Source organism: Crotalus tigris, unplaced genomic scaffold (genome assembly GCF_016545835.1).
Source record: "Crotalus tigris isolate CLP2741 ecotype Arizona unplaced genomic scaffold, ASM1654583v1 scf7180000020776.491700, whole genome shotgun sequence".
In the NCBI taxonomy this organism is placed as follows: Eukaryota; Metazoa; Chordata; class Lepidosauria; order Squamata; family Viperidae; genus Crotalus; species Crotalus tigris.
In genome coordinates, this window is record NW_024098174.1 from 396,208 (window position 1) to 416,344 (window position 20,137).

Consider the following 20,137-nt stretch of genomic DNA (forward strand, 5'->3'; position numbering starts at 1 on the left):
TTAAGGCATGGGCTGGCTGGTGAATTCAGGGAGCTGAAGTTCCCTTGCCTTAAAGTTACCAAGGTTGAGAAACACTGATCTGCAGTATGTCAACAATCAATTCCCAGTAACAAAATGGTGCTCTTTTTACACAGAGCAACTCACCAATTAAAACCACAAGTCTCTTCCTTTCACCAGGCTGCTGTTGATACTTGATGACTTCCTCATATGTGAGAAGTTCTCGAGTGGAGTTTGGTTCACTTTGTTTGGCTTCATTTGGATCACTCTGCTTCTCCTTTCGGCTCAGTCGGAAACTTCTTCGCAAGCCAGCTAAAAGGCCAAAAGTAATACTTTTCTTTTCTGTGTTGTTCAAAGCGTGTGAAAACTTTAATCAACCCTCTTCAGTCTGCTGTTTGATTCTTTTCAAACTTCAAAAGATTATAGCCTCTCCTTCTTATTAAATTGTTACCAATCAAGTCTCAAAAAATAAAAAATGTCCATATATAAAACAGATAGTCCTCAACTAACAACTGATGGCTTAGCAACAATTTGAAGTATCTCCCCAAAAGATACTTATAATTGGTTCCAAAGTCCCAACACCACCACCTCCGCACACACACCACACACACACACGAGATCATTTCAGATGCTCAGACTTGGTCCACATTTATGGCTGTTCACAGCACCCCAGAGTCACTAGACCATGATTTATTATTTATATTGTTTTTGCTGAACAAATGATTCATTTAAAAGCTATAACCTTTGTTTAACAACTGCCATGAAAAAAATTCATAAAAATCAAGTCAGTCACATGATGACTCACTTTATGACTATTACAACTTACGGCCATAAAGGGTGGGCTCCATGAGGATCATAAGCTGAGAATAGCCTACAGTATTTGAATGTCAAAAATAAAACCAGGGAAGGAGGGAGGGAGGAAAGGAGTCAACAGCTGCCCATAACTAGAACTAAAATAAAGTACCAAGAAAGAACCTGGCTCCATTACTCATTCATTAAGTTCAGCCATTTTTCAATCATGTCCCTGACTGCAGCCATAGACATTTTTCTTTCTCCCATAGAAGTGGACAGCTATTATTCTCCTGTAATAAAAAACATTTTGAGAACAAAGTTTCAGAAGGATTCTTCCAGTCCTCTCTAGTCTACCACATTCCAATCTGGTGTAGGGCAACGTCATTAGTTATAAAGCAACTGTATACAAATGCACTAGGAGTGGAATTTATATAGGTTGCAGAACTGTTTGCAGAACAATTGAACTATAAGATAAGAGCCCTGGTGGCACAGTGGTTAGAATGCAGTACTGCAGGCTAATTCTGCTGACTCCCGGCTGCCAGCAGTTTGGCAGTTCAAGTCTCACTGGCTCAAGGTTGACTTAGTCTTCCATCCTTCCGAGGTCAGTAAAATGTGGACCCAGATTGTTGGGGGCAATATGCTGATTCGGTAAACTACTTAGAGAGGGCTGTAATAGCACTGTGAAGCAATATATGTCTAAATGTTATTTCTATATACCTTCCTATTTCTAGGGGAGAATCTAGAATATGTATTATTCATTACAAAGACTGGTACCCACCTATGTATTGTCCATTGAAGTAACCCTCACAGTCACAGTCTTCTGCATAGAAAGAAGAGTGAGAAAATAGGCACAAATATGTTATAAGTTGCAGGTCATGCATTCTGGAAATAAGAATGTCATACATATTTAAGCACTAACATCAAAACTGGTGGGAAATAAAGAGCAGAAGCTAGGCAAATTCAGTAAGTAAAGCAGTGTGCCTTGCATAGAGGGATTGACCCCAAGAATCCATAGGCAAACAATTCTGTTTGAAACTCTGGAGAAGTGTGGGCTGATGCCAGGCTATACCAGTCTAGTCTGGCAACCTTCAAATATCTCAGATGTCTTTAATTCTCAGCCAAACAATCCTGACAGGGAGTGATGGGAGTTATACATTTAAAGGCTCACTGGCTGAGCAAGACCAGTGCTTGCTTGATTGCTTTGTGTATTATTATTTTTTAAATGATATAACAAAAGTTGAAATTGTTTAATTGTGGCCAGTAATACTGAAAAAGATAGCTTACTGGGATAAGATAAATAAGATAGCTGTCTAGGGTTTCAAAGTAAGGAAAACATCTCATGAAGTTGATTTACCATAAATAGAGGAGTCCTTTTTAAGTAATTATAATTCAAGGGCAGAGTTCAAGATACAAGGTATGCAGACAACAAGCAGTGGATATACAGATCAGCAAACAAACAGTCTTTCGTGAGTCTTGAACATGCTTGAAAGTTATCCACAGAGAAATTTAAAAACATAGAAGTATGGCTGCATGTATCCACCACCACTCCCCCCCCCTTTTTTTTTTTTTTGCAAAAGTCACACAAGGAACACATGAAAAGTGGCAGGGTTTCAAATATGTTGTTGCAACTTGAGTTTTTGATCTCCCCCAACAGATGCTTCTTTATGGTTAAGAAAGAAGGCGTCCCCAAATTATTCATCTAATGTTAACACAGTGAAACCTGGATGAAGAGAGGGTTCTTCAATGGGGGCATGAAATAGTGAGTGCACATAAAAGTTCTACCTTTGAGAAATTATTATCTGGTACCCTTGTGTGCATGGTTCACTTTTGATAAATAAGTTTAGATTCTGAGTTTTTGGTCCCACTGAACTTAGGAGGGGGACCAAGTTTTAAACAGTTTTAGGATTGTGTGATTAGTCTTGATGAGAACTCAGTCCTTCATAATAATGTTTCTCAACCTTGGCAATCTTTAAGATGTCTTCAACTCCCAGCATGCTTTGATTTTAGCTCAATGCATATATAAAACCAGTAATTTGGGCTTATCACCATGACTTACAGTTATGTGTGATTTGTAGTATAAACCAAGCTGATCTGACTTATTCCACACACCGTACAATTAATCTTAAATGAGTATGACATGTGAAACCACCCAGTGGCTGTTTTAAGGTGACAAAATAAGTAGCACACTCAGCTGAAGAATTCAAATAGAACTAGCCAACTGTGTTACTGTTGTATACATCTTTTAATCAGCCTTCCTAACTGCTCAGATTAAATTCCCATCATCTCCTCCCAGTTCACAAATCTGGATTGCTCCAAGCCTGTTGCCCTTTCTTAATAAGTAAAAAACCTAGATGTTTCCTCAGGTATTTGGCCACATAGATGGCCCAGGCCTGACAATTAGTTTGTCTACTTTTAATCTTCATTGATGACTAAGAATGCTTTTTAAACTCTGGCATACACTATATTGGTCTGCTCGATATTTACTTTATACATTTCTCTTTTTTGCTTTTAGCCTTCTATGTACCACTGAGAGTGACTGTTTTGAGATAAATGGCCATATAAATTGTATAAACAATTATCTGGAAACTGCCATGTTAGAGATAGCTCCGCTAATCACTCTGGCCAAATAAGCAGCAAATGACCTCGGCCCCTTTAAACTAATATAAAAAGCACAATGTTTATCATTAGAAGGGAAGTGTTTTTCTTTATTTATTTCCCCCTTAACTGGATTGGATTCCTTATTTATCTATTTATGTAAAAGATTTATATGTCCTCCCATCTTAAGTAATTTTGAATGGCTCACAAAAATAAATCCAATAAGTAAAACAATAATAAAACAGTAAAAACAGTAAAACAATAAAATAAAAACACCATAGTTGTCCCTTTGGGATGGCCATTGCAGGCTCAGCTGCCCTCCTTCCATACTATCCGCCTACTACACAGTCCTCAGTAAAACATCAGGTCTCTATGTTCTTTCAGAAGGTTAGAAGGGTGGAGGTTGTCAAATCACCAATGAGAGGATATTCCACAAGGTAGGGGTAGCTATGGAAAAGTCATGCTTCCAGGGTTCCACTAGATGAATTCCACTTTAGCAACAGCTACACTAGGGGACTGTCCCAAGAGATAAATCAAGGCAATTAAGTTTAAACTCCTGCATTATTAATACTGTTATTAAGACTTTATTTATAAACTGAGCAGTTTTTCTTATTTGAGGCAACTTTTAAAAAAGGACTCCATCACCCCAGTAAATTTTTCTGGAAGTTGCAAGACCAAAGCAAAAGGAAAAGAGGGAAGGAAAAATAGCAACACATTGTGGATCAACAGGAAATTACCTGCTGTGTTAACAAAAGCTCCTAGAAACAGCACAATAGCTTTTTAAGAAACAGCAGGAGCTTAATCCGTATGATTAGCACATACAAAAAAATAAATTACACAGTAAAACACAGGGCAAATTAATAGCTAAGGAAAATTAAATGAGATTGATATGAGGCCCTGAGTGTATATGAGAAAAGTTTATTTGTCCCCTTTTATGAGGCTCTAAAAGACTGGTTTCCATTGCAGATAGAATATTCCAACTTTAATCCAAGGATTGAGAGGCAATTTGGTGTAGTTAATATATCAGTCTAATAATCAGAAAATCACGAGTTCTAGTCCTGCTTCAGGCTTCAAAATAAGCTGGATGGCTCGAGGTCAGTCACTTTCTCTCACTACCTAGGAATGAGGTAGTGGCAAACAACTTCTGAAAAACCTTGCCAAGAAAATGGCAGCGACTTGTCCAGGCAGTCTCTGAGGATTGGACAAGACTGAACAGAAGGGGGAGGAAAAAATTGCTAGTAACTTAGGCAAATGACTGTTCTCCTGGGCTGAAATGGGATGATCACTGGAAATTGAATTTTGAAGACAGTCAAGCAGGGATTGGATGTTGTACTCCACTCAGTGTCATGTGATGGGTGGCTATACAAATATGATAAATAAATAAGCATCTTAGCATTCTAATCTCAATATTCCAAAAATACATTCTGAATTCAGCTTCTCCTCTCCTTTCCTGCCCTTCAGTTTGCTCTTCCTCAATTCCCACTTACGTAAGTTAAGCACCAAGTAATCCATCCTTTATTTTAATCTTGAGGCAAGTTATCTATATTGTATGTTCTGAATATGCAGTTTATTTTACAGCAAGATAGTAAGGTAATATTTAAACATAATCACACTGAAATAATATATTTAGATTTATGAGCATGCCTTGTTTATTCACACCTTTTCCTGGCAAGGAGGAACAAAATGGGATCAGATATTATCTAATAAACCCCATTATTTGATGTTTATCACTAAATGAGCATTCACTGATTTTAAAAAATGCACACCGTACCCACAAAACAATATAATGAATGAAGCTTTCCCCCAAACCTCTATCTTTTTTCTTCAACAGAATGGTTTTAAATCCTCAGACTTCTCTCAAAATTCCCCCCAAAATTCCACATCCTTGCCACGGGGTAGGTGGTTCACTGTCTTGTCAAAGTATATTCAGATTACTTTTTTAAAAGCATCTTTAATGCAGAATCAATTATGGAAAATGATAAACGCACAACTGCACCATCTATCCAACTGAGAAATCTAAGTTCTCTGTATCAGCATCTTGATTTGCTTCCCTGCAGGATGGTTTGACAGGCAGAAATTGACCCTTGACAGCTTGACAGCTGATGCTTGGTGCTGTCACTCCAAAGTAGCTGGAGAACCTACCTTTCTCGGAAGACTGATCATCTGCGGTTAGCATGAAAGGACAGAGATGAGATTGTTAAAAGGAAGCCAAGAAAAATGTCTCAAGGGATTCTTTGTTCAGTCCAATTGCTTAAGTGTAAGGAAAGCATCCAATACATTGTCAAAAAATATATATGGGAATTTCAAAATACGGTGGAAATGCATGCAAACTGAAGGAACGCTTTTTCCATCTTTGATGAACATTTAATAAAGATAGAAAATATTGGAATAAAGTTTGTATTTTGATACAGAAGATTTCAAAAGTGAATGTAGAATTAAAAGCAAAAACCTTTCTTTTGGGCGTAATGGATAAATAATCGAGACATCTTATGGAACTTGTTTTTGCAGTACGATAACAGCAGTGAGATTTTTATGCACTTAAAGATGGAAGGATTTACAAATATTTACAAAGGAAGAATGGATGGTGAAACTAGGAGAATTGGGGGACATGTTAATTTGACAGCCTTGATGAAAGAAAAGGCTACGGCAAATTTTATTTATACTTGGAAACCATTTTTGGATTTTTTTGCGAGAAACTGAAAGAAATGAGAAGTTGATTTCAGGATTTGAGAATTAAAATTTTATGGAATTATGGAAATAACGTAGACAGATGTTAACCTTACAGTAAGTGTTTGATGTAGTTTTTTTTAACTTATATCTATACCAAAGAAAATCAGAAGTCATTCTTTTTGTTTTTTCTATTTTCTTTTTTTTCATTTTCACTTTTTTCTGAGTTTTTTCTTCTTTCAAATCTTTTCTTCTACTTCTTTTAATTTTGTATTTTTTTAAAAAAAATCAATACAATTATAAATATACATACATATATACATACCTACATATATTAAAAGGCAGGATTTTACCCTTCCTTTTGCCCCAATTTGAAGGGATAAGGGACAAACTCAGAGTTCAGTAAACAAAACCTGAATAAGTAGAGATTATCGTATTTTATAGGGACTTTTGTAAAACTACAAAACCGTGCCCCTACCCCTCACTAGTTGTGCAAGAAAATTTGTTATTGCTAACTTCCTTTTTTTTCTCTTTATAAGTATCAATTGACCATACCATAGTAAATGGGCCCCAGACAACTACTTGTTTTGATGCACATAAATACATAGAATCAATGACAGGAGCGAAGGGACCTTTACAAAACTAGTGCATGGGGCGGGGGTGATATTTTGACAGAAAACATCCATACAAAGATAGGATGTCCTTTTACTGACCATTTTCTTTTGCTATGCTTTGAGTATGCACTTCCTTCCATCAAATCAGGGCAAGTTCAAAGGACAACCCGGCTCCCTCCCACCCCTTCCTCCCTCCAAAAATGATCCACAGAGAACAGGGTAGAATTTTCATAGCAAATTTTCCCCTTTCTTTATGCCTCCTTATGGGCTTTGTGGTGATTGAGGATGGTCATCTTCTTTATTTTTGCTCGATTTTCTCATTAAAAGCTTTGTTTTCCTTGCAAGGAAAAAGATCTTCCTCTTATGGACTATTTCAGTGGGACTGATCTGACAATTACAGGAGAGAAGTGGGAGGGTAGCGATTTCCAATCTTGACAGTTTGTCTTCTGCATACTGTGGCTTTGATGGGGGAGGAAATTATGCTAGCCAGGGATAAGGAAAGTGGAGGTTTTGTGATAATATAATATAATAGAAGGAGGAAGGAGCGTTGGTATGTTTGCTGCCTTGAGTTATTTATAAAAATAATAAAAGCAGGATAAAAATAATATAAGTAAGGGCCCAAAAAAAGGAGATTGTTGACAGGAAGAATGTAAGCAGGGGCAGTCAGAATGAGCAAAGTTTGGGCTGTGTGTACCTTTTAGCTCTTTAAGGTAGTCCAGGCAAGGAGCAGAACAATGAATTCTATCTCTGTCTTTATAGTAAGGTTACAACCAGCAGAATCTTGCAAGACCTAATGTATTTCTCCCTTCCCCTCCTTTTATTCTCCAGAAAATTAGGAAGGGTCCCTTCTGAAATGCTCCCTATGCCTCCTCTCTTTCTGTGGGCTGAGATATCTTTTATAGTTGTCCCATCTATGGCTCTTCCTCCCATCTCCCAAGGCCATTCCTACATACCATAACAGCACCAGAACTGGAATCTGTGGTTGTCTTTTTTATCTTTTTAACCATTTTCCCTTCCACACCAGTGCTGCCAGCCTGGCCAATAGTAAAGGGGCTGGTGTTCTCTGAAGCAAGTGATCCCAGAATTATTTTAAAAAATTGAGGTAGAAAATGTGTGGGACTCTGTATTTCCCAAAGAGTTTTCCTTATTTTGATGGTGTGTTGCCAGAACTATTGATAAAGAAGATTTAATTGCAGATTATTGAATCTGTGATGCAAAAATTCAGAACCACTAGATGGCTGAAAAAAGATCAAGAAAATATTGCTCATCCTGATTTTGCATCCCAGACCCGAAAGCCCTAATCCTCTAATCAAAGCCACTAAAAGGAATATAATATTTAATTTATAATTTAATTACAATTAAAAATCTGCCAACCAATTAATTTTTTAGACTTTGTAATGGCTTAATTTATCTAATTGATTAACAGGTGAGACACTGTTAGATTTCTAGCAGTCTTAGTCTACAACCGCCAATATGGTTCTTGGCTGCAGAAAACTAATTGAAGAATGCTACCTATTTATTTTAATACTTTATGAGCAGACTGCTTTGCATAGGAGGTGAAGAACTATAATTTACAACTAATAGTGCGTATTTCAAAGTCTCCCTGATTTGCCTCTCTCTATCCTGGATTAGCTCCACTGAATGTAACTATCCCTATAAGGCTGGCTATCAACCTACAACATGAAATGTTTTCTTCCCCTAGAGCCGTCTTGTGTGCATTATTTCCAATTCTCTCAATTCTGGCACTGCTTATTGTCTATTCATGTGACACAGCAATGTCCTTGTGGACTGAAGATAGCTATCCATCGAAGGGGCAAAATTTACAAATAACAAGATAAATGCATCTTGAACAAACAAGGAAAAGGTTTGTAGTGACTCACAGTATGGCTTTGTAATACTTCTGGAATTGTGCAATGCACCAATGGTCCTTCTATACATTAAGCGTCTAAATAAAAAACAAAATTTATATTCAGAGATAGGGGAGTATGCAAGAAAACACTAAGAACTTCTAAACAACAACAGAAAAATAGCTTTCATCCAGACTCCACCGGAATATATGAGCTTAAGTCCTGAATTATAGATTGGCTGGTTCATCCATAAAGCTATGTCACTGAACAGCTACTGTGGTTTGGTCTGCACATAATGCTAACCCTTAATAGGTAGATTCACATATCATGCTAATTTAAGGACAAAGAAAGTAGATTTTGATTTAAGATAATTTGTACTATTCATTTAATCTCTTTTTAAAAAATAAATATTTATTTTGTGGAGGAAACACTGAATCCAAATTGTGTCCCTGAGCCTAACAGAGGGATTGCATTGGACTCCAAACATACTGGTTACTCTTTGCTCTAAAGCAGCTATTAGTTGCAAGCAAACCCTTTGGAAACAAAAAGCAAAGGAGAAGGAGTTTTGAAATAGACACAGGACGCTGTCCAGATGAGGCGCATGTGCACTGGCAGTTTAAGCTTGGTTTTTTCAGAAATCTAACACAAGATTTCATTCTGAAGTCCCACTGAACTAAGCTCAAGTAACTTAATAGGGCTCCACGCTAGTGTTATTTTTCTGTGCATAGGTGAAAAAGAAAAGTCTGAATTATGCAGACGTGTGCCTTCCTGCAAAAAAAGCCCAGAGAAGTAACAAATCAAGTGCATATTTTTCCATGCAGACTTCTTGACTTTTCTTCTTTGGGAAAAAGCAGGCAGTCAAGCTGCATCAAAATATTAAATGGTATCAACCCTACAGAAACTATTCGACATGTATGTCTATGAAGATTCTCAGTCATCCAGGTCATGGTTATCCCAAAGGTGCTTTTTTCAAAAGGGAACTGAACTTAAGTTTTTTTCCTTGAAGATGTTTTACTTCTCATACAAGAAGCTTCTTCAGTTTGACTGACTTCAGTTTTGAGGGGGAGAAAACACTTTTGGACATTCGGCATGAATGGTTGGACACATATGGCTCTTCAAGTCCTCCACCATCTTTGAAGACAGAGATATTCTCCAACCATTTTCAAAGACAGAATTTTTCCTCAACAGTGAAAAAAAGCATTGTGACTGAACACGCACCCCTGGAAGAATTATTTCCTGGGGCTTTAATTGAAGTCTTGGAAACCAAGAAGGCAGCAGATTACTGGACAGCTGGGCTATATAAATTTCACAAATAACTTGGAAAAGGATCCTTCAGAGCAGGCAGAAACATATACACAACACTTATTTGCAATTTTTAAAAGCAGAATAAGATACATTTGTTGGACTATGTACACACAACTGTTTCTAAATAGATTGCAAGCAAGGCAAGGTTTCTAATTGTACTCATTCAAGGTTTTTTTTTAAGGGATTGTACAATTGTTGGTTCTTCAGCCATTTTCTATGGCAGAGAAGGAATCTCTTGCTCTGCAAAGTGTTCAGTCTCCAAAGGAACTTTTCCAAATTATTCATGAAGTGCTGCACAAACCTACCAGACGGAGGACTGTACCTGAAAGGGCTATAGAGGATATTCACAAGGGACTTTTGTTTAACTTGTAACTAAATAAATACAAAAGGACCATACCTTACTCATGAAAACTTACTTGAAATACTTTTATCTGCATTTCCAACACAGATTATTTCTACTCAAACTGAGTATGAAATATTCAGGAAAATATACTGCTTGAAACTAGTTTAACTCTTCAGTCAGTTTTCTGATACTGTTTTGGGGGTCTAAAAGTGAGCTGGGTTTGGCTGACTCTACTAGTCTGAATTCAACTCACTGACAACTATCCTTGGTGCTGCTTTGTTTTCTGAACATTCAACCCATCTTCACAATCACTTTTAGAACAAAGACATATAGGTGGTCCTTGATTTATGATTGTGATTGAGCCAGAAATTATGGTTGTAAGTCATGGCAGTTGTCAAGTGGGTCATCACATGACCACACCCAATTTTATGCCTTTTTTTGCAGCAGTCATGAAGTGAACGCTATGGTCATTAAGCAAACAGGATGGTCATTTAGCAAATCCATTTTATCCAATGGACATTTTTTGCTGGAAACTAGAAGTAAAACACAGAAATCAACAACAACCAAAAAAACCCATCAAAAATCATTCTGTGACTGCGGGATGCTGCAAACTGCCATAAATGCAAACCAGTTGTCAAGTGCCCAAAATCTGATCATATGACGATGGGGGAGAGGTACAGCCATTGAAACTCTGGAACCAGGTCACAAAAACCTTTGAGGAAGGTGGATCATAATTTTGAATGGTCACTAAGCAACCAGTCATTAAGTGAGGACTAGCTGTAAGCAAGTCTGAAAAGACAGGTCACTATATAAGATTCAAGCTGGTCAGATCTAAGTAATACACTCATCCTGCATTTCATTGTTTAAGAAATCTGAGTGGGAGTTAAGGTGCAGGTGGCTATTCTTAATGGCTCATACAAAAGGAGGAGGGGAAGGAAGTATTGCTTCCTTTCTCCCCCCTTTTGGTAAACCTGTGTATGTGACTGTCTATAAAAAGGACAAAAATTTTAAAGAAATGTTTGCTACTGCCCCCACAAGTTTTATTACTACCAAGTTGCTGCAGGTGGAGGGGGGGGGGAGCCATTCAAAGATGAACATTCAAAGGAAATGCTGTGATTAATAGTGGAAGTCAGCCAGTTGGCAATATGCAGAACATTCATTTCTATTACCATTGATCTGTTCCCTCCTTAATAACGAAAATCAATTTTTAAGAAAAGAAAAATTCCAAGTGACAAGTTGCATTTTGCTTTTCAGAGAAGATAAAATTGCTTGTTAGTCCATTGCAGTTGCAGAGAGTTAAGATGGGAGGAAAGTTGATCGCATTAAAAGAAGTGTTAAATTTGCCATTTGAAAGCTTAAACTCAAAAAAACTGCAGCTATGTTTTATGCTGAGTGAAGCATAAAATATTGTTTTATATTTTTTTTCAAGAAGTTTCAGTGATACAATTCATAATTTTGGTCATTTCCAATAAACTCTAAAATACCACTTTCCCCTGCAGTAATTTTCCTAAGCCTTGTGGTACATTTGACAAGCTCTTTCCCCCGTTGTACCACAATGAAGTATTAGCATGTCTAATCCAGAGTAATCTCTGCCTCAATGGCCTCAAAGATGCCACACAAGGACCAGGGAGATGGTCAAAATATTTCATGTTGAGCCATTACAAACCATAGTCAGTTACATCACCTCAGCATGGCTACTTTCTCCTCAAATCTAGAAACCAAAAATTATTTAAAGTTTGTTAGAAATGCTAGTCTGCAATCAAACATTGTTTTATGCCAGAGCTGGCCCAAAATATATTGTGGCTTAGGCTAAGAAGCCATCTGCCCTCTAAGTTCTGAGTATAGAAAACAGGATGGCAGTTGAATATTACTTCAACTCTGATCAACAACCTAAATAGACAGTCCAGGATACATAATTATCCTCAAAGAAGGAGAAATGGTTGGAAAGTTTAGAAGAAAAAGTTTAAAACTGCCCTACTTTTTGTCATCACCACTCTGCCTAAAAATAAAGTCAACTATGGATTGTGCAAATCCTTAATTGCTACATTGGGAAGAAAATAAAAACTACAGCTAGCAGCTGCAAGAAATGCAAATTCCTTGCTTCCTTTTTATCCCCTAAAGAAGGAAGAATGTACAAGTCCAACAAAATTCATAAGGTGCCCTCATAAAAAGTAAACATGATCTGCTCTACTTCAAACTGAGACACAGCTTTGTTCACTGTATTAGTAACTCAGGCCATTGCTCTTCCCAACTCACCTTTCTTGGAACTGCTTAGAAGGAATCAGCCCTGCTCGAAGATTTGTGTCACCCACACGTTTGGCCTGCCACCATGTTGGGTCATCTTGGCTAACCACTTCCAAGATGTGCCTTCTCTGAAAAGGCAGCCCTGCCTCCTGACATGGGATAGCTTTATCCTCTTTTGGATTGTAGGAAAAAAGGGCTCTCATGAACACCTAACAGATGAAAGAAAGATCATGGTGACCATGATTACAGTTTTCCTAGAATTTTATGCAGATGGAAAAATGCTTCAGAAATTTATATGGATTGCTTTCCAAACTCATGGCATGGAGAACTTTAGGGATAGGAAAACAAATCCACAAATACAAGGATGAAAAAAAAATGATATTCAAAGTGGAGTAGAATAAAAGATATATATGCAAATATGACTAAGACAAACTGTTCCTTCCTCAATCACCACCCCCATTCACAGATTTATGTAGATAGTTCAGTAATTTTGACTAGATCTGGAGAACAGCTTCATCCTGTCTCTCTAATCTCCACTCTGTTACACTTTTTAGAAAAACAAGATTTGAGTGGTGGCAGACTGAAAAAAAATCCTATCACCTATAAAACCAATTAGCTAGCTAATTTATTACTAGCTTTATTCCAGGCCCATTCTTGAAAAAGATGGAGGGGGGAATAAATGGTAGCTCGTGTTCTGCTGGTATAGATGGATGGATGGATGGAGGGAGGGAGGGAGGGAGAGAGAGAGAAAGAGAGAGAGAGAGAGATGATAGATAGATAGATAGATAGATAGATAGATAGATAGATAGATAGATAGATAGATAGATAGATATACTGCCATTGCTGTTGTCACTTTTTAAACTCTAAGAAGAAAGAGAAAAAAGGGGAAGAAAAAACTGTCACTGCCACTATAGTTAACACCTCCTCACAACACTTCGATTCCTCCCAGAGTCCAAAAATCATTTGAATTGCCTCAAGTTCCTACTCAATCCAAATTGTGCCATTTCCACTGCATTTTTTAAATTTGTACTGGAAGGGAAAATTAGTTTCAAAACAGTTAGATTACCATGCTGTATTCATGCAAAATGCAGTCCCCAGGGCATTAAAACTAAATAACAGAATAACAGAGTTGGAAGGGACCTTGGAGGCCTTCTAGTCCACCCCCCTGTTCAGGCAGGAGACCGTATACCATTTCAGACAACCTCCAATGCTGAAGCACTCACAACTTCTGGAGGCAACTATTTGAACCAAATTGTTTAGAGTACTGTAAAACGCACCTCTAGTCTGAAAACACAAGAATTTTCCCCAGAGAGGAGGCAGATCTCAGTATGTTTAGCAAGTTGGGAATACTGTTCAATTAAGTATTATTATTATTATTATTTTTAAAATGTATAAGCCGCCCCACTCCCAAAGGACTCTGGGCGGCTAACAATAAAAAAACACATAAAACATAACAAACAACAATACAAAAACAATCATCCAGGGGTAAGGTTTTATAAACCCCAGGCCTGCCGGAAAAGCCAGGTCTTAAGTAGCTTACGGAAGACCAACAGGGTGGGAGCGGTCCTAATCTCCGGGGGGAGCTGATTCCAAAGCGTGGGCGCCATCACAGAGAAGGCCCTCCTCCGCGGCCCCGCCAAATGGCACTGCTTGGCCGACGGGGCCCGAAGGAGGCCCAGCCTGTGGGATCTAACCGGACGTAGGGAACTATGAGGTAGTAGGCGGTCTCGCAAATAGCCTGGCCCTGAGCCATATAGGGCTTTAAAGGTAATGACCAACACCTTTAAAGGTAATGACCAATAGGCAACCAGTGCAGCTCACGGAGGATAGGTGTAACGTGGGTGTATCGGGGAGCACCCACTATCACTCGCGCAGCTGCATTCTGGACCAATTGATGTTCCAAATTCAGCTGTGGATCAAGGAGGACACCCAAGTTGCGAACCTGCTCTGAAGGGGGTATATTTTCCCCCACAAGAGTCAACACTGGACAGTCGACATGATCCTTGGGAGGCAACATCCAAAGCCACTCGGTCTTGTCAGGATTGAGCCTGAGTCTGTTAACCCCCATCCAGATCCTCACGGCTTCGAGGCAACGGCCCATCACATCGGCCGCTTCACTGAGAGAGCTCGGGGAGGAGATATATAACTGGGTATCATCAGCATACTGATGAAATCTCACCCCGTGCTGTCTGATGATCTCACCCAGCGGCTTCATATAAATGTTAAATAGGAGGGGAGAGAGGACCGACCCCTGTGGCACGCCGCATTCAAGGGGCCTCGGGGTTGACCTCTGCCCTCCCACCAATACCGATTGCGACCGGCCAGAGAGGTAGGAGGAGAACCACCGTAAAACGGTGCCTCCCACTCCCACCCCTTCGAGTCGTCGCAAAAGGATACCATGATCGATGATATCGAAGGCCACTGAGAGGTCAAGTAGCACCAAGACAGAGGAATAACCTCTGTCTCGGGCCCGCCAGAGATCATCCATCAGCACGACCAAACCGGTTTCTGTGCTGAAGCCGGGCCTGAAGCCAGATTGAAAAGGGTCTAGATAATCCGCTTCATCCAGAGACCGTCGGAGCTGGAGCGCCACCACTCTCTCTACAACCTTCCCCACAAAGGGGAGATTGGAGACTGGACGGAAGTTATTTAAATCAGCCGGGTCCAGGGTAGGCTTCTTGAGCAGGGGCCTCACAACCGCCTCCTTTAGGGATTGTGGAAAAGACCCCTCCATCAACGAAGCGTTGATCAACACCTGGAGCCAGCTTCGTGTCACCTCCTTGGCAGCCGAGACCAACCAGGAAGGACACGGGTCCAATAAACAAGTGGAGGCGCTCATTGCTTCCACCGCTCTGTCAACATCCTCAGCGGTCACAGACTCAAATTCATCCCATAAAACTGAGCTAAGACCTGCCCCAGTCATCTCGAAAGGCCCTGCCCAATCGGAGTCTAGGTCTGTCCGAATCCGAGCGATTTTGTCTGATAAGAATTGCACAAATTCCTCCGCTCTAGTATGAACATGCAAATGATTCCTGCTCCACCTTCAAAGATATTTTACTAAAGCAAGTTTTTTTTTCAAACTTAGCATCTTTAAGATTTGTGGAATTTTAAGATTTTATGAATTGATTGTGATTAATGATTGTGATTAATGAATAACAGGCAAGTTTGGCCTTGGAGTACAAAATGAAGCAGGGCACAGGCTAATAGAATTTTGTCAAGAGAATACGATGGTCATAACAAACACTCTTTTCCAACAACCCAAGAGACGGCTCTACACATGGACATCACCAGACGGTCAACATAGAAATCAGATTGACTATGTGCTCTGCAGCCAAAGATGGAGAAGCTCTATACAGTCAGTAAAAACAAGACCAGGAGCTGACTGTGGCTCAGATCATGAGCTTCTCGTTGCAAAATTTAGGCTTAAATTGAAAAAAGTAGGGAAAAGCACTAGGCCACTCAGGTATGAACTAAATCATATTCCTGATGAATATACAGTAGAGGTGACAAATAGATTTAAGGAATTAGATCTGATAGACAGAGTGCCTGAAGAACTATGGATGGAAGTTCGCAACATTGTACAAGAGGTAGCAACTAAAACCATCCCAAAGAAAAAGAAATGCAAGAAAGCAAAATGGCTGTCTGAGGAAGCTTTGCAAATAGCTGAGGAAAGAAGGGAAGCGAAAGGCAAAGGAGAAAGAGAAAGATACACCCAATTGAATGCAGAATTCCAGAGAATAGCTAGAAGAGATAAGAATGCCTTCTTAAATGAACAGTGCAAAGAAATAGAAGAAAACAACAGAAGAGGGAGAACCAGAGATCTCTTCAAGAAAATTGGAGATATGAAGGGAACGTTTCATGCAAAGATGGGCATGATAAAGGACCAAAATGGCAGGGACCTAACAGAGGCAGAAGAGATTAAGAAGAGATGGCAAAACTACACAGAAGAACTATACAAGAATGGGCTTAACGTCCCAGATAACCACAATGAGATGGTCACTGACCTCGAACCAGACATCCTAGAATGTGAAGTGAAATGGGCCTTAGAAAATCTGAGCAACAACAAAGCTAGTGGAGGTGACAGTATTCCAGCTAAGCTATTCAAAATCTTAAAAGACAATGCAGTAAAAGTGCTACACTCAATTTGCCAGCAAATTTGGAAAACTCAACAGTGGCCACAGGATTGGAAAAGGTCAGTTTACATTCCAATTCCAAAGAAAGGCAATGCCAAAGAATGTTCAAACTATCGCACCATTGCACTCATTTCACATGCTAGTAAAGTTATGCTTAAAATCCTACAAGCTAGACTCCAGCAGTATGTGGATCGAGAACTACCAGAAGTACAGGCAGGATTTTGAAGAGGCAGAGGAACTAGAGATCAAATTGCCAACATACGCTGGATCATGAAGAAAGCTAGGGAGTTCCAGAAAAACATCTACTTCTGCTTCATTGACTATGCTAAAGCCTTTGATTGTGTGGATCATAACAAATTGTGGCAAGTTCTTAAAGAGATGGGAATACTAGACCATCTTATTTGTCTCTTGAGAAACCTATATGCGGGTCAAGAAGCAACAGTGAGAACTGGACATGGAACCACTGATTGGTTCAAAATTGGAAAAGGAGTCCGGCAAGGCTGTATACTGTCGCCCTGCCTATTTAACTTATATGCAGAACACATCATGAGAAAGGCAGGGCTAGGTATATGAAAAATAATGTTAGACAAATTATTAACTTATTAGAATATTTAGATAAAAACAACCAAGTCTCTGCAGGGCTGATATTTTTGGATGCCGAAAAAGCCTTTGATCAATTGAATTGGCAGTTTATGTTAAGTTTAATTAAGGAGATGAATTTTGGTCAAAACATATTACAAGCTTTATCCAATATATATCAAAAACAGACTGCTCAACCTATTGTTAATGGGGGCTTGTCAGAGGTTTTCACAATAGAAAAAGGTACAAGACAGGGATGTCCATTATCTCCGTTACTGTTTGTTTTAACATTGGAAATTTTGCTGATTAAAATTCGGGAATCGCAAGAAATAAAAGGAATAGAAATCAACAAAAAAGAATATAAGTTAAGAGCTTTTGCAGATGACTTGGTTGTTACTTTGTCTCAACCTACTTACTCGGTAGTAAAATTATTACAATTGATTCATCAATATGGGTGTGTTTCGGGTTTTAAAATTAATAATAATAAGACTAAAATATTACCTAAAAATATGACTAATTGTGACAAACAGACTTTGGTCAAATTAACAGATTTTGAAGTTGTTGATAAGGTAAAATATTTGGGGGTTATATTATCTGCTTCTAATGTAAAATTGTACAAAAATAACTATGAAAAGTTGTGGATTGGGGTACAGAAGGATTTAAAGAATTGGGATAACTTAACAGTTATCTCTTATGGGTAGAATTGCAGTTATCAAAATGAATGTTCTACCCAAATTTCTTTTTTTGTTTCAAATGTTACCTATCTTAAAGAATGAACTTAACTTAAATGAATGGCAGAAAGGTATTAACAAATTTATTTGGGCAGGGAAAAAACCAAGGGTAAAACTTAAAATTATGTAAGATTTCCGTGAGAGAGGTGGACTCAAGGTACCAAATTTGAAATTATATTATGATGCTGTGGTTTTAACACTGATTAGTGATTGGGTGAATTTAACAAATGTAGAAATACTCCATTTGGAGGGTTGGGATTTACTTTCTGGATGGCATGCCTATTTAATTTTTAATAAAAAAGTGGATCGGGTTTTTAAATCTCATATTATAAGGACTTCTTTGCTTAGGGTATGGAGGAAATATTATAAAAGTGACTTTAGAATACCATTATGGGCTATACCTTGGCATGCGATAGAGGGGATAAAGAGAGGAGTTAAGATGGATACGGTTTCCTATATACAACTACTTAGATGGGATGGTCAAAATTGGCAGTTAAAATCTTTGGAAGATCTAATACATGAAAATATTACTTATTCATGGTTTCAATATAGACAAATAGTGGAGAGATGGAAGATGGATCGTAATATGGGTTGGCTTAGAGAAGATGAAAATCTTTTTAAACAAGTAAGGGATCAAAGACCAACTCATATTAAGAGGGTTTATGGGGTTTTAGTGGAAATGGATTCAGAATCTGAATTAATCAAAGATTGTATGATTAAATGGGCACAAAATATTGGTGAACCAATCCCACTGGATACTTGGGAACTTATATGGGTGAGGAATGTTAAATTCACACAAGCGCAGAATTTAAGAGAGAATTTTTATAAAATGTTTTATAGATGGCACCTTGATCCACAAAAATTGTCTATTATGTACCCTGATCTACAGCCTAAATGTTGGAGATGTGGTTGTTTGGATGCTACCTATTATCATATTTGGTGGTCGTGTAAAAATATAAAAGCTTTCTGGATTAAGATATGGTGGAATATTCAAAGAATTTTTAGAAGGAGGGTAAAATTTACCCCGCAATTATTTTTATTAGGTATTGTTACGGATTGTGATGCTAAGGAAGTTATATTGATGTTAAATTTGATCACAGCCGCAAGGCTGCTAGTAGGACAATATTGGAAGAAGGAATCTTTGCCTACCCTACAAGAGTGGTTTTATAAAGTTTCTTATTTGGCGGAAATGGCAAAGATTTCGGCTTTCTTAAAGGAGCAATCTCAAGAGAAATTTTTTGTTGTATGGGAAAAATGGATAAATTTTATACAATATAATTTGGATATGGAAAAATATCATTTAGCTTTTTTATAAATTGTATAAAATTTTTTTGATATTTTACAGATTGTTTTTTTTTCTTTCTTTTCCCGTCTTTTGTTTTCTTCTCTCTTTTTTCTTTCTCTTCTTTTTTATCCCTTTTTCTTTTTCTTTTTCTTTCTCTCTCTCTTTCCTCTCTTTTTTTTCTTTCTTTTTTAAGTATTTTTTTTAATGCTTATGTTATATATATTTTATTATTAATTATTTTATAAGTTGTAAAAATTTGTTTAGGTTTTCTTAAAATTTTAAATAAGCCTGTATCCAGTTCTGGGAAGTTCGGGGAGGGGGGAGGGAGGGGGGGCTTGGGAGGGATGGGTGAGGGTTGGCTGTTTATTTGTAAAACTTTTAAAAAATTTTCAATAATAAAAAAAGAGAAAGGCAGGGCTAGATGAAACAAAAGTTGGAATTAAGATTGCCGGGAGAAATATCAACAACCTAAGATATGCAGATGATACCACTCTAATGGCAGAAAGTGAAGAGGAACTAAAGAGCCTCTTGATGCGGGTGAAGAAGGAGAGTGCAAAAGTTGGCTTGAAACTCAACATTAAGAAAACCAAAATCATGGCATCCGGCCCTCTCAATTCCTGGCAAATAGATGGGGAAGAAATGGAGGTAGTGACAGATTTTATTTTTCTGGGCTCCAAGATCACCTCAGATGGGGACTGCAGCCAAGAAATTAAAAGACGCTTGCTCCTGGGGAGGAAAGCTATGGCAAATCTAGACAGCATACTAAAAAGCAGAGACATCACCCTGCCAACAAAAGTGCGTATAGTCCAGGCCATGGTTTTCCCAGTTGCAATGTATGGCTGTGAAAGTTGGACCATAAGAAAGGCTGAGCGCCAAAGAATTGAGGCCTTTGAACTATGGTGCTGGAGAAGACTCCTGCGAGTCCCTTGGACTGCAAGGCGTTCAAACCGGTCAGTCCTAGAAGAGATCAACCCCAATTGCTCTTTAGAAGGCCAGATCCTGAAG

The 20,137-nt window shown here is 38.4% G+C and overlaps 1 protein-coding gene across 4 annotated transcripts in view; it reads right to left on the reverse strand.

The window, feature by feature from the left end:
• Positions 1 to 20,137, reverse strand: part of MPP3 (membrane palmitoylated protein 3) — a 128,603-nt gene that overhangs the window by 33,119 nt on the left and 75,347 nt on the right. For all 4 annotated transcript variants that reach the window (XM_039368420.1, XM_039368419.1, XM_039368422.1 and 1 more), the window contains 5 exons: positions 12,417 to 12,613; positions 8,546 to 8,610; positions 5,527 to 5,547; positions 1,568 to 1,609; positions 145 to 309 (listed from right to left, as the gene is read on the reverse strand). In XM_039368420.1, the coding sequence (XP_039224354.1) occupies positions 145 to 309; positions 1,568 to 1,609; positions 5,527 to 5,547; positions 8,546 to 8,610; positions 12,417 to 12,613 (490 nt within the window). The remainder of the gene's footprint in view (positions 1 to 144; positions 310 to 1,567; positions 1,610 to 5,526; positions 5,548 to 8,545; positions 8,611 to 12,416; positions 12,614 to 20,137) is intronic.